The sequence below is a fragment of the Gavia stellata genome, chromosome 23 (assembly GCF_030936135.1).
Source record: "Gavia stellata isolate bGavSte3 chromosome 23, bGavSte3.hap2, whole genome shotgun sequence".
NCBI lineage: Eukaryota > Metazoa > Chordata > Aves > Gaviiformes > Gaviidae > Gavia > Gavia stellata.
In genome coordinates this window covers 7,600,960-7,613,516 of record NC_082616.1, presented here as the reverse complement: position 1 = coordinate 7,613,516, position 12,557 = coordinate 7,600,960, and the positions used below count along the sequence as shown (strand labels likewise).

The following is a 12,557-nucleotide window of genomic DNA, read 5'->3' as shown; positions in this document are numbered from 1 at the left end:
ACAGGAAAAGAAGGTTGGGTTTGAGTGTAGGACCATGCTGCTAGGTGAAAGACAATGCAAATGTAGTCATACTTTCTAAAACACTTACTAGTTTTTATTCTGTGTTTGCAATCCTGTGTATTATTTGTCCTGGTTTTGCTGTCTGATGCAGAACTTGAAAATGAGATCTGATCTCCTTGGGAGTTTTCCTGTTAAATATTTTTAAATAAATGAATAATGTGTTCTGTACTTTCCTCCCTGGACACTTCTGGCAAGAAGAAGCTATCATCTACCTGGTATCTCAGTAGTGCAAGCTGGCTGCAATCTGCCCATGTCCCCCATTTTGTGGACTATGCAAAGTGTTATTTTGCCAGTCTGGTTAAATCAGTTGAGAGCTTCCCATCCGAAGATTGTCACTGTAAATCCTGTGAGTGTTCGGCTGGCTCTTCACAATGTGTTGAGGTTCCCTGAGCCATCCCTTGAGCCTGTTGAGCAATCGTGTTTTCTTCAATGAAATGTTCAGGAAGAAATGTGTTCATGAATAAAAGCCTGACATTTCAACATCTGCATCTGGAAGGAAATGCAGCTTGGGTAGTCATCATTTAGTTGTGAAAGGCACACTCATTATTTAAATCATATGTGCTCTCCATGTTCAGAAGGGGCCCACTGGGCATGATTCAAGGCCTGATGGAACAAGAGGAGTTTCTTTATTGATTCAGTGGGCTTTGGATTAGACCTTAAATTGACAGGAGGAACTGAGACTGAATTACCATTCTCTGGAGAGCTTGGGAATGCTGCACAGTGGTTAGATTTTTGTGCTGCCAAAATAAAATTGCCACCGCTGAAGAAAGCTGAAAGGTTTGTAGAATAAAATCTTTAGGGAGAGTTGTCAGTCTTATAGGTCTGGATAGGTGACTGCAATATAAGTTAAACCTCTTTTCCAGAGTCTTCTTAAGATGCACAGTGTATATTTTATGACAGCCAAACCCACAGGAGGCGTTACAAAAGAGAAAGATAAGCTCGATATTCCTTAATGGTTTAATTTCTGGTGTAACCAAATCAAAACATTCTGGAGGCGAGGGGAGGCATTTATTAATTAACAACAAAGAATCTGTGTCTTGCTCATAGGAACTTGATGAGTACACCACAATTGGGAGCAAGGCATAAAATGTGTTTTATTTGGTCCCGTTTACTCCATCACTACATTTTCAGGGAAAGGATGAGCCTATGCATCTTCTTCACATTATTTGATTTGCACTGCCCTCAGCCGGTGCGTTTGCGCTATGCCACTGGAGTCCTAGCAGTAAGGCACACCAAAGCAGTCTGTGGAAGGAACTGAAGTCAAGCTATTGCAGTTAGGCTCCTGTGCTGGATCCTCCTAGCTGCGCTACCTCTGTAGCAGAGTACATTTGCAGCACAGTACATTTACTGTGATACATTCAGAACAGATGGATTTTGCTGAACAGTCCTTGCTACCACAGCACATGAGAATCTCATCAATTTTCATGCATGGTTTCTTCACCCCGTGCATGCTGTTATGTGTGCGCTTCCCAGAGGGGGTTAAGGCATTCATTGGAGGTTGTGCAGGGATCCTGCAACAGAGAGGGAGTTTGAACTCAGATCTCTCAAACCCCAGGGCTGCACCGCAAGCATGGGAACATCTCTTCAGGGTAGTTTATGATACTATACCCACACACTGTGCACATTATGCACATCACAACGCTCTCTTCTCGGTGCTGATGTCTACCCCGTGATTTCCAAACACTGGGCATCCAGCAGCTGCAAAGGAAGAGTTTTTGTTTGGTTGGGCAATAAGAACTTATCAATGCTGAAGATAGATGAATCCCTTGAGACAGTGTATTTGATTTGTGCTCTGACAAAAAGCACATGTATAATGAAGTCTCCTTTAAGCAGTGCTAGTTGCACATCTTTCTCAAATTTATTGCTGGTAATTATAACTCTTGCTTCAGCCAGTAATTATCTTCTGCTTAAAACTTTTCAGGAGAAGCAGAGATTGAAAGCGATGACGATGATGACTATGATGATGACTGTAAAAAGTCGTCGATGGATGAAGTAAGGGTGTAGATATGTTTTATTGTGATGGGTGGGTTCCAGCAGTTGTGGGTTGGCTTGTGTTACCAGGAGTGGGACTACCATCTAGTGGTGAAAGGGAGGCAGAGCACTGGAAAACACACCACGAACTTTCAGAAGTTGGTTGTTAATCGGTTTGGAAGCACACCTTTGCTTTGTTTATTTATATTTTCATTTACTGAAGAATAAAAATAGAACTACAGCTGATCTTTTTTAGACAACTGCTTGTGGTGTATTTAGCATTGTTGGAAGAAAAACTTGACATCAAAAACTTAGAGCTATATTTATTATTTATCCAACAGTACTGATAAATGTGCTCAGCACTATGCATGTGTAAAGGTAATGCAGTCCCTTCCCTAGGAGCCACGTAAAAAGAATGAATACAGCAGCAGTTTAATTAAACATGTACGTTTTGCAGAAAATTTTCTTCTTTATGATGTGAAGCTCCCTATGTGAAGCATTGACTTCACTAAGCCAGGATCAGTGAAAGATACTGTGGTTGATAGAAAACTGGGCTTTGGTATTTGTGGCCTCTGATGGCCACCATGGACAGATCAAAACTGCAGCATTTTCCCTTCTCTGTCCTAGGGTACTGCTGGAAGTGAGGCAATGGCCACGGAAGAGATGTCTAACCTGGTGAACTATATTCAGCCTGTGAAGTTTGAGTCATTTGAAGTATCAAAAAGTAAGTAAGCTAAGCATGAGCAACATCTTATACTGCAAATTACCTAGCAAGTGTTAGGAAGAAAGTTCTGGAGAATTGCTGCTTGGCTTCCTCTCAGTTAGATACAGGCACACAGACAGAAAATGTTCCCTTGGTATCCAGCCAAATAAATCCATATTTATTTTGAAACCTGCATTAGTCTAAATATCAAACTTCATCAACAGTAAACATTCTGTCATTTCAAAAACATTTTTGAAAATGTTATACTTGCATTGTCTTGGTTGTCCATGACTGAAGAGTAAATTAAGCAGTTTGAGAAAGGTGGTCATAAATATTCCTTTGGATTGAGCAAGTGCTTTATAGTTTGCCTCTGCTACTTTTATAGAGGATTCAGGGTAAGCAGAGTCTGCCCTTCCCCATATGCAAATTCATTCATTCCTGCCTCTGCGTATTGTATAGAAAAGGCCATAATTTCATCCCCTGATGGCTTTTACAGAAGATGCCTTGCTAGGAATGCACTCAGTGGCATCCTCAATAAACATGGCAGCATCTCTTCCTTTCTTGGTGCAGAACCCCCTACTGTTTGCCTGCCCTTTTCCACTTTGTTTTGACAGGTTGCAATATGCTCTTGGGACTTTTTAGTTAAAGTAGTGTATAGCATTTTAATTTATTATGGATTTGTGGAGGCCTTGGCAGAGGACAGGTAATTGGTGCATAAGTCCATATCTGTATACAACATTTTACATTTACTCATCATAAATAATAAATGTACAAGAAGTTATCTACCTGTTCATTTGTATGTGGGTATTTATACAGACATACACACAAGCATTCACAAAATCATGCAGAGAGCTATGCTTGTTCCCTATAGTAGTGTCCTTTTGGATGTTTATAATCTCCTCTAGCTCTAATGAGAGTTACAAGAACACAGTGGGAAGGAGATATTCCTTCTGGAAAGGAAGCCATGTAAAATCCTAGCAGGATGCAGCTGTTATAAAATTGTCTTGTGTAGATTTCTTCTGTTCATGCGCCTGTGCCTTTCCAAGCTTTGTCTTTTGTAAAGAACTGCTGATGTCCAGATTTTTTATCCTAAGTCTTGATGTGACCTTTGATCAATCATACTGTTTCTATGAACTCGTAATGTTAAGGAATTAATATTTCTGGTGTTAGTGTTGAAAAAATCATTATGTGGTAAACGTGGCCAGTTTGTTAAAGCAGTGGCCTTGTGTGGTAAATGTTGCTGGCTGATTAAAGCAGTGGACTCTATAGCATGATTTGTGGGTTCTGGTCTTAGTCCTGGCCTAGACTCACTGCTGGACCTTCATTAAATTCAGCAAAGACAAGCTGAATGAAGGAGTTAGATGAGGATTGTTTTTTAGTTTGCTGCCTATCCAGTTGTTGCCCAGATTTTATTTTTGTTCACCTGACTTCATTTCCCTAAGTGTAGAGCTCCATACGTGTCTTTTATACAGTTTCATCATTTCAGTGTTACAGCATTTTTCTAATTTAATATTTTCTAATTCAGAATTTGTTTTGATTTGTGATCCTGGCTTCCATCGTGATAAGAGCACCTCACTGCTTCTGTCATTCACACATTATAAAAGTGCATTTTCTGGTCTTGCATCCAACTTGTTAACAGAAATGTTGAATAGCACTGGATCTGTAACAGCCCCTGATTGTCCTCACTGGGTATGTTCCCGCTCTCTGACAGCAAGTAGCTGTAAGTGTATTTTTTCAAGTTTTTCAGGCAGTTTTTCACCAAGTTGTTTGTCCACTCCACAGTGACTTCCTTCTGATAAGATAATACGGTGTAATGTATCACGAGAGAGAAATGTGTCTCCTGCACAACGTTTCTTCAAAGGGCAGGTTTCTTAATCCTTTCCAGATACTACAAGGAAATAATTGTTCTTATTTTAATTAGGAGTTTGATTAAGCCCTGGACATTTAGTAACCAAGTCATTTAACAGCCACTAGTTCTGGTTTCCTACAGAAGCTCTACTTTAAGATAAGGCTGAGAAATACGGTATATTACTACAACAAATTCTAGCACCTATATTCTAAATAGAATTAAACCACTATATATGTGTGTTGCTAGTGCTATCCTATTAGTAAGGGGGAAGGATGGAATAAGAATAATCTCAGTGCCTTTATAAGGAGCTGAGCTGGAGGTGAGCTGGCTGGAACAGAGTCTAGAGAAAGAGAGGATATTGCTTGTTGGAAAGGAAGAGGACTGGTAAGAGAGCAGCCTCTAGGGAATGGCAGGAATCTTTCACCATTAGACGATAACTGCTGTGAGTAACGGCAGTAGTGTAATGGATGCTAATTAGAAATAGGGACCGCAATAAAGTCTGAGTCCCAGCTCTTCTAGAGGGAATCACTTTTGGAACATGACAGTCATCCTCTGACTGTTCAACATACTCTGAGAATAGTTTGTAGTTCACAGGCTGGCAGCACGTTTTCCTCTCATCTTGGCCCAAACAATCTAGCTCCTCATTTCTTTGGATCCTCTGCTTCCTTTTTGGCTTGCTGTAAGGAAAGCGCCCACCTGTTTCTGTCCTGCCTCTCTCTGCAAGACAAGTGCTTTTGTTCAGTTTTATCCCGCTCCAGCAGCTTCGCAGTTTGACTTCAAGGAGCCGGCCAGGCTGGCCTCCTGGCCATCCCTGGATTACTGCAGCAGAATTACTTCTAAAACCAGATGAGAGCAAGCCTTTTCTCTGCCTAATTGTTTGCTTTCAATAAAGTGGTGAGGCTAGAGAGTTCATGTTTCAACACAGGCGCTGTTTTCCTCATTTTTAAAGAGAGCAGCGCTGAGATCTCTAATGGATATGACCTCCCAGCGCTGTGGCCCCTTCTAGGCAATCTACACAGCTGATTGTGATGAAGTGGGAAGCTGTTATTTTACAGCAATCCTTACCTTCTGTACAAAAGTGTAAAGGAAAAAATACTGAAGCTAGAAGGGTCTTGACTTAGGCTCTCTGCTACAGCATGTCGCATGGGTACATTGAAAGGCTGTGTACACATCAGGCAAAGATGAGTAACAAATTAAGGTTTAGTCCTACTGAATTATAAGCTTAGGAGGAGCTTTTCACCACTGTCAGGTCAGAAAGTTTGACCAAATTAAAGAGGTCACAGAAGTTCCATTAGTTCGGGGTTAGGTCTGAAGACCTGCTGGGACACAGGAGTGTACCTTCAAGCTTGATTACATAGCAATGTTTCCATGACTGTGTGAGACAGATGTGACCTTACCCTGACATACTGAAGATAACGAGAACTGCTGTAGGCACAGCTAGCGCACTGCTTAGTTTAATCTGACAGGGACATTAGTTATTATAGCTTCAAATTGGCTCAAAGCCCTTACATCTGTCTGGAAAGACAATCTAGAGATCCAGCAGGGCCCTCTGTGTTCCCCACAAAAACTACTACAATACCTCTGCGTCACACTTGTGAGCTTTGGGCTCTGCCTCTCAAATATCAACATGGTATTCTGCAAGCAAACATGAGAGATCTCTGCCCCTGCACTGACTTTCTGTTGCCTGCAGCTGGTGCAGTAGCAATCTCAGGCAGTACCAATGCCATTAATTTGGGCAGTGCTAATGTGAGTTCAGACGGAGCTCTTGAGTATGTGCGGAGTGAGCTTACTGCTGTCAGCAAACAATTGTGTACGTAAATTCTCTGAGATCAAGGTGAAATGAGCCGGTGAACAGTAGATGGGATAAGGGCACTGAGACTAAACCAGTTGTTTGCAGCTCATGTATCGCATATGATTTCATGCTGTAATGTGTCATTGTTTTTATTTCCCCTTTAAACTTCCAGAACGCAACAAAAGTTTTGAAATGTCTTCCTTTGTGGAAACCAAGGGGCTTGAGCAACTTACAAAGTCTCCCGTGGAATTTGTGGAGTATCCTTTGACTTTGAGAGCTGTTTTCTTAGCCTTTCTATATCTGAGATCTGTTACAGGGCTTTATTGAAACTTGGAGACAGGAGCTGGGGAAATAGGGAACCAAAATGAAATTTGTAGATTTGACTGTCTTCCTAGATGAATTAATTGGCCTCAGTTCTGATGAGCTAATTTAAAAGCTGGCATGAGTCCTTGTGCTGTGGGCTAGGACTAGAGGGAATAGGCATAAACTACATATTGAAGGCCTGATACTTTGTATTCTCATTGTTAAATTTATCATCCTGTATGAGGTGGTATGAGTTATGATGAGCAAATTGTCAAAATGTGGCTGACTTGGTTTTTTGCAAAGTCATATGAGAAAGCTTGCTTTCCTATTGTACCTCTAGTTCTAAGAGCAATGAGCTGTTCTATTGCTGCAAAATTCTTTTTTTTAAGGTTTTTTTTTTTAATAACTTTCAAAGAAAAGCTAAGGAGCATTCTGTTTAGACCTTTTGATGTTTCTCAGTATCTCTTACCACGGCTGCAGTTAAGAATGAATGGTCAAGATAAAATAGTGCCTTAAAGAAGATTAATGGAAAGCTATTTCCACAGATAACCTGCAGCATATTCTCATCACTGAGATTTGTAGACTCAACTATAAGTGCACACTCATCATTTCTGTCTGTATGTAGAGGCCAATTCTAATGCTTATTCCAGAAGAACACTTTTTAACTGAGCACCTCTCCTCACTCTAGAGGAGGATTTGCTGTTTACAGCTCATTGGCCTCTATAAATGCAGTCATAGGAAAATCCCAAATTAGTAACCATAATGATAACTGGAATTTTATGAATGCTATCTTTTTTATGCATGTGCCTGTGCTATTTCCTTGCTTATTCTGAGTACTCTGTACAGGAACAAACAGCACTTTTAATTACCCCGTATTTATCGTATCTCCTACAAAATTGTGGACCTCTGGAAGCGTTATGGTTGCAGAAATCCAATAAGGAACCCACTGCCATTCTGTAAAGAACCTGCATCAGTTGCACCTCTCTGCAAACTGATTTTTGTCACACGTACTATATCTTAACTGCTTACCATTTAGATACAACAAAATGCAGCTAAGCCGAATTTACCCTAAGGGAACACGTGTAGATTCTTCAAACTACATGCCACAAGTCTTTTGGAATGCCGGCTGCCAAATGGTTGCTCTTAACTTCCAAACTGTAGGTAAGTTATGCTGGTCTCTGGATCTTGTAAGCTGTACATTTCCACTTCTCTGATACAGTTTCTTGTTAGTAGGTATGAAAGGCTTTATGCATCAAAAGATGTCTAGTGATTGAATGATACTACAGAGCTGTTAATTAACATTTTTAACACAGTTTCGTTTTTAACTGGAATGTTCATAATTACCATGCTGTAGCTAGTATAATACGCATACATAATGCCCTCCATATTGTCATCATTTTTAAGTGGTTACCACTGAGCAGCATTTCAGATCTGGCAGGGATTTTTTTCCTGTGTCTTCCAAAATCTCATTATAGCAAGACGTAAGGGACTTCGATAGCAAATTCCACTTTAAAAGTGAGTTTTTAAGAAAGAAAGACATTTGGGCTCCTAGATGCACAAGTCACGTTTGAAATAGAACATGTTGTCTTCCAAGGCCATGTCTGTTCTGAGACATACAAATATTTCCATCCACTGTATCCCAGGACATCTCCTGGCTGTGTTTTGCCTCTGGGCACATGGTACCACAGTATCATTCCATTTTTCCTTTCCAGTTGTGCCCATGTACACACCGCCTTTCCATGGAAAGTAAAACCCCACACAGGCTGGGAGTCTGCAGAGTAATAAAAACCTCTTTGGGCCAGTTTCAACCAAGTATCAGGCACCCAGTGTCTGAAGTTAGAAGGGGTTAGAAACATAAATACTCTGCTGGGTTGGGTACAACAGTACAATCAGTACAACACTGAGGGACTCAAAACCTAAGTGTCAATACTTCTTTTAAAATTTGAAAGTGGTTATCTATTGAGTAGTCTCTGAAAGATGTCTTACAGATGTCTTGCAAAAGAATGCAAGAGGGTGGCTGCAATCACATCTGAAGCCTCTAAAGCAACAGTGTGCCATAAATAGCTGTTTACATTACAGTTTGATATTACAATAATTGTTATTATTTTATTGCTTTTTAAAATTATTATCTATCCAGAACATAATTCTTATCATTATTTTTAAAACCTAGATTTGTCTATGCAAATAAACATGGGAATGTACGAATACAATGGCAAAAGTGGATACAGGTTAAAGCCAGAATTCATGAGAAGACCAGACAAACACTTTGATCCGTTTACTGAAAGTATAGTGGATGGAATAGTAGCTAACACCTTGTCTGTCAAGGTACGTACGTAGCTGGTGAAAATGCTCTCCTGACAATGTCAGAGCATAGATATATTTCTGTTGTGCAGTGGCCTAGCAAATGACTATACTAAGTGAAGAAAATAAAATGCATTTCATTTCGTGGAGTGGCATTTCATTTTTAAATTCTGCCTCATGTTTTATATTGTAGGATAAATACATGTATTTTTATTGTATGTATTCTTTTCCATAGAAGTAATTAGGAAGTGAATGGATTTAAGAGTAGTTTGGCTGTGGTTTTAGTATCAAAGGGCTGAATTTAAAACATGCTGTTATGAAGTGGTAGGTTGGACTGGAATAGCTAGAACACTACACTGTATAGTATAAATAAATTTTGTGGTTCCCTATAAGTTCTCCAGCAGAACTGTGGAACCATAAATGTCAGCTGCAATTCATTGCCAACTTGCTGTTCTTCATTCCTTTTTAAGGACCTCTAATGAAGTTCAAGGATTGCCAGGGATCTGCAAATTGAGAACTACTTGTATGAATGTTTAGAGGGATAGATTGCATTGGCTATGACAGGGTCACAAATTTATACTTGGTATATCTCTAGTTATAAAAACATAAACTTCCTGAAATCCTGTTATTCCTTTAATAGACTTGTCCATTAGAGCAGTGTCCGTATTATAGAATCCACCTGCAAAATATCCTCCTGTTTTCATTGAGAGAAAACAAGTGTTTCCTCTCAGGCTGCAGACACAAGCATAGCAGAGCAGTGCTGAGAGGGATATGAATAAAGTAATAATCTGATGACATGCGTGGTAAAAAGTGATGACTGTGTGGGAGTGACCTTTTGTAGTGACCTGTAATCATGGAAGCTTTCAGTTCCTCCTGTGGATTTAGAGGCACTTTCTTCTGCAATTTTAGTAAATGGAGGTGGAAGTCATTCAATAGCTATTAGGAGATGCACAGCATTTTTAACAGGAATGAGCATCCAGGAGTCATGAGGCAGCTGTCGGAAGTCAGCTGCTTCTGCCTGCTTGGTGAAGACTCTGCTGGTTAGAATGTCAATGCCCATACAAGATAGAGCTGAGAACGGATTAAGATTTGCTTTAGGCAAGCCTCAATTTGTTAAGGTACAGTGGCATTGCTACATATTCCTGTGCCTCTTCAGTTTTCTGAAGTAATTGCAGACCTTTGTTTTACTTTTTAAAGCTGAGAGTTGTATTTCCTGTTAAAAATAAGAACTAGAAAAGACCAGCTATTTTATAGTTGTATTGTTTTCATAGTAAAACTCCTCACCCTCTGTGAAGAGCCTTTATTAGAATACCAACTTTTTAGCTTGTTTTCTCCCTCGCACTTAAAAGCATATGTAGTTTCTCTGCTGCTTATACCTCTTTTCTTCTAGCATTTTTTGAACCTGTTGTTGAAACTGGATAGAAATTAGAGTTCTCAAAGATACCATGTCGTGGAAATAGGCAGCCAGATTGAGGATGAGATCCAAATGAGTATTCCCACTGAGGGAAAGGCAGCAGCATGATCTCAACCACATTATCACTCACAGGGGAGTTCAGGACCACAGGGTCACAGGAAACCAGGCCTCATAAGTTGTTTTTCTGTGTCTGTGATATTAAACATTTTTTTTTTTATTGTGGTTTTGTTTTGGTTTTATTTTAAATGCGTACTGTCTGATCACTAATGAGAATTACCCATCTGCATTTCAGCCACTCATTTCCTAATCCACCAAAGCAGTCTCTAGTGATCCTCCTTTGTTTTGGTTTTAGATAATTTCAGGTCAGTTTCTTTCTGATAAAAAAGTCGGTACCTATGTGGAAGTCGACATGTTTGGCCTGCCTGTGGATACAAGAAGAAAAGCTTTGAAGACCAAGACCTCTCAAGGCAATGCAGTTAATCCCATCTGGGAAGAGGAAACCATAGTGTTTAAGAAGGTCGGTGTAACACTTGCTTCCCAAACATGCATTGTGCTTGTTTTATCACTGTCCAGTAGAGTAGTTCTGTGAATTAGTGAAACTTTGCATTTGTTAGAAAGAAGATAAAGGGATTCCAAATAGTTGTTTCTTGAACTGTTTATTGTTAACTCCTTTTGGTGTAATTTTGCTGCTGTAGTCATGTCAGCTGCTACTAAAATAAATTAGTTTAAAGTCACCTTGATTATTCTGCTGACACAGCTGGAAACAGCAGACATGTCGATAGACTCATCTGCGTGGCACGGTGCAGTGCCATGCTATGAACAAGCAAGCACAGATCCCAGAAGCAGTTTAGCTGAATTACTATTTTGCCTTGGCTGAACAGCCCTGCTGAAAAGCAGATCCTGTTAACCTGCAAGCAAGACGATGTGAATACAGCTATAACAATCTGCTTGTCCAAGCTAGCACATTCAAAGCAATCTGTTATCTCTGCTTAGTGCTAGATTGTGCTATGTAAATACAACCTAGGTGATGAAACCACATAAATCCCATCCACTTGAAATGAGACGTAGGTTCCTAAGTTACTCATGCAATTTGAACAATCTTACTGAGACTTAATTCTCTAAACTTTGAGGGAGCAGAAAATACTGAACACGTTTCAGAATTGTGCAATGCGAATGTCTTATTGTGCTTCAAAATACACTTGGCAGCCAGTTTTCGAACAGGATTTCTGGGGTTTGATTAGTGGGCACTGAGGTTAAGTGGATCCTGAGTCCAGGTGTTTGTAAAACAATTTCTTTCTTATTTCTCTAGGCAAATGTAGTTCACAGAGATGTTTATACAATTGGTACTTGCAGCCCTGCTTTCTAGGGAGCACAGCCTTTTTCCCTGAATATTTGGCCTTCTGAATGACTTTCCTTTGGCAGCCTGCCAGAGCTTAAGTTTGGAAACATCACTAGCATTTTTCTTCTGTAATGAACTTCTAATTAGTGTACTTCATTTCTCTATTTAGTTAATGATGGTGCCTGACTGCCTCTGTGCTCAGAGAAGCATAGATTACTATTTTTAGGAATCTTGGAAATAAATTAGAGAAACTCTTTATTTTGGATTGTTGCCCTTTTTTTTCCCCCTTCTTTCATTGTCTAGATAAATTTTAGCATACGTTCTGAAAAAAATGCATATCTGTGCCCAGGTTAAAAATATGTGTACTTGTATGTGTATTTGCATTAAGTAAGAAAATGAGATGAATTATGTGACACTATTTTTTAAACTAATATTAAAGATTCCTATCTTAGTAGGGTAGTTTAAGTAACCTTTTTTGATTTCTTGTTTTCTTTTTTCACTGTTTGGCCTTCTTTCTTATGTAGTGCCAAGAAAGCATCCAATGCTAGTAAACACCCTGCCTGATTAAACCTCTTTAGCCCAGCCAGTGAGTGTGCTGCAGCACTGGAAAATTCTACTGGGGTTGACATGGTTCATGTAATTCATACATTCACACTCTGCAAAACAGGTTGAGTTGCTTGTTGAGTTTTCAACACTAATATGCCTATCAGTGACTTTTCTCAGAAGTAATCCCATTGGCACAAACACAAAGGAAAAAAAAAAACCTGTAGAGCTGTGAGTAGTAAGCAGAAAACAGAGTGGCATTCAAGTGTCACAGGAGCTGAG

The 12,557-nt window shown here is 39.7% G+C and overlaps 1 protein-coding gene across 1 annotated transcript in view; it reads left to right on the top strand.

Moving 5' to 3' along the window:
• The window catches only part of PLCB1 (phospholipase C beta 1), a 404,497-nt gene that overhangs the window by 310,549 nt on the left and 81,391 nt on the right, over positions 1–12,557 (top strand). Inside the window, exons 15-20 of the mRNA XM_059828429.1 lie at positions 1,982–2,052; positions 2,659–2,755; positions 6,548–6,632; positions 7,715–7,839; positions 8,849–9,003; positions 10,746–10,910. Coding sequence (XP_059684412.1) covers positions 1,982–2,052; positions 2,659–2,755; positions 6,548–6,632; positions 7,715–7,839; positions 8,849–9,003; positions 10,746–10,910 — 698 coding nt within the window. The remainder of the gene's footprint in view (positions 1–1,981; positions 2,053–2,658; positions 2,756–6,547; positions 6,633–7,714; positions 7,840–8,848; positions 9,004–10,745; positions 10,911–12,557) is intronic.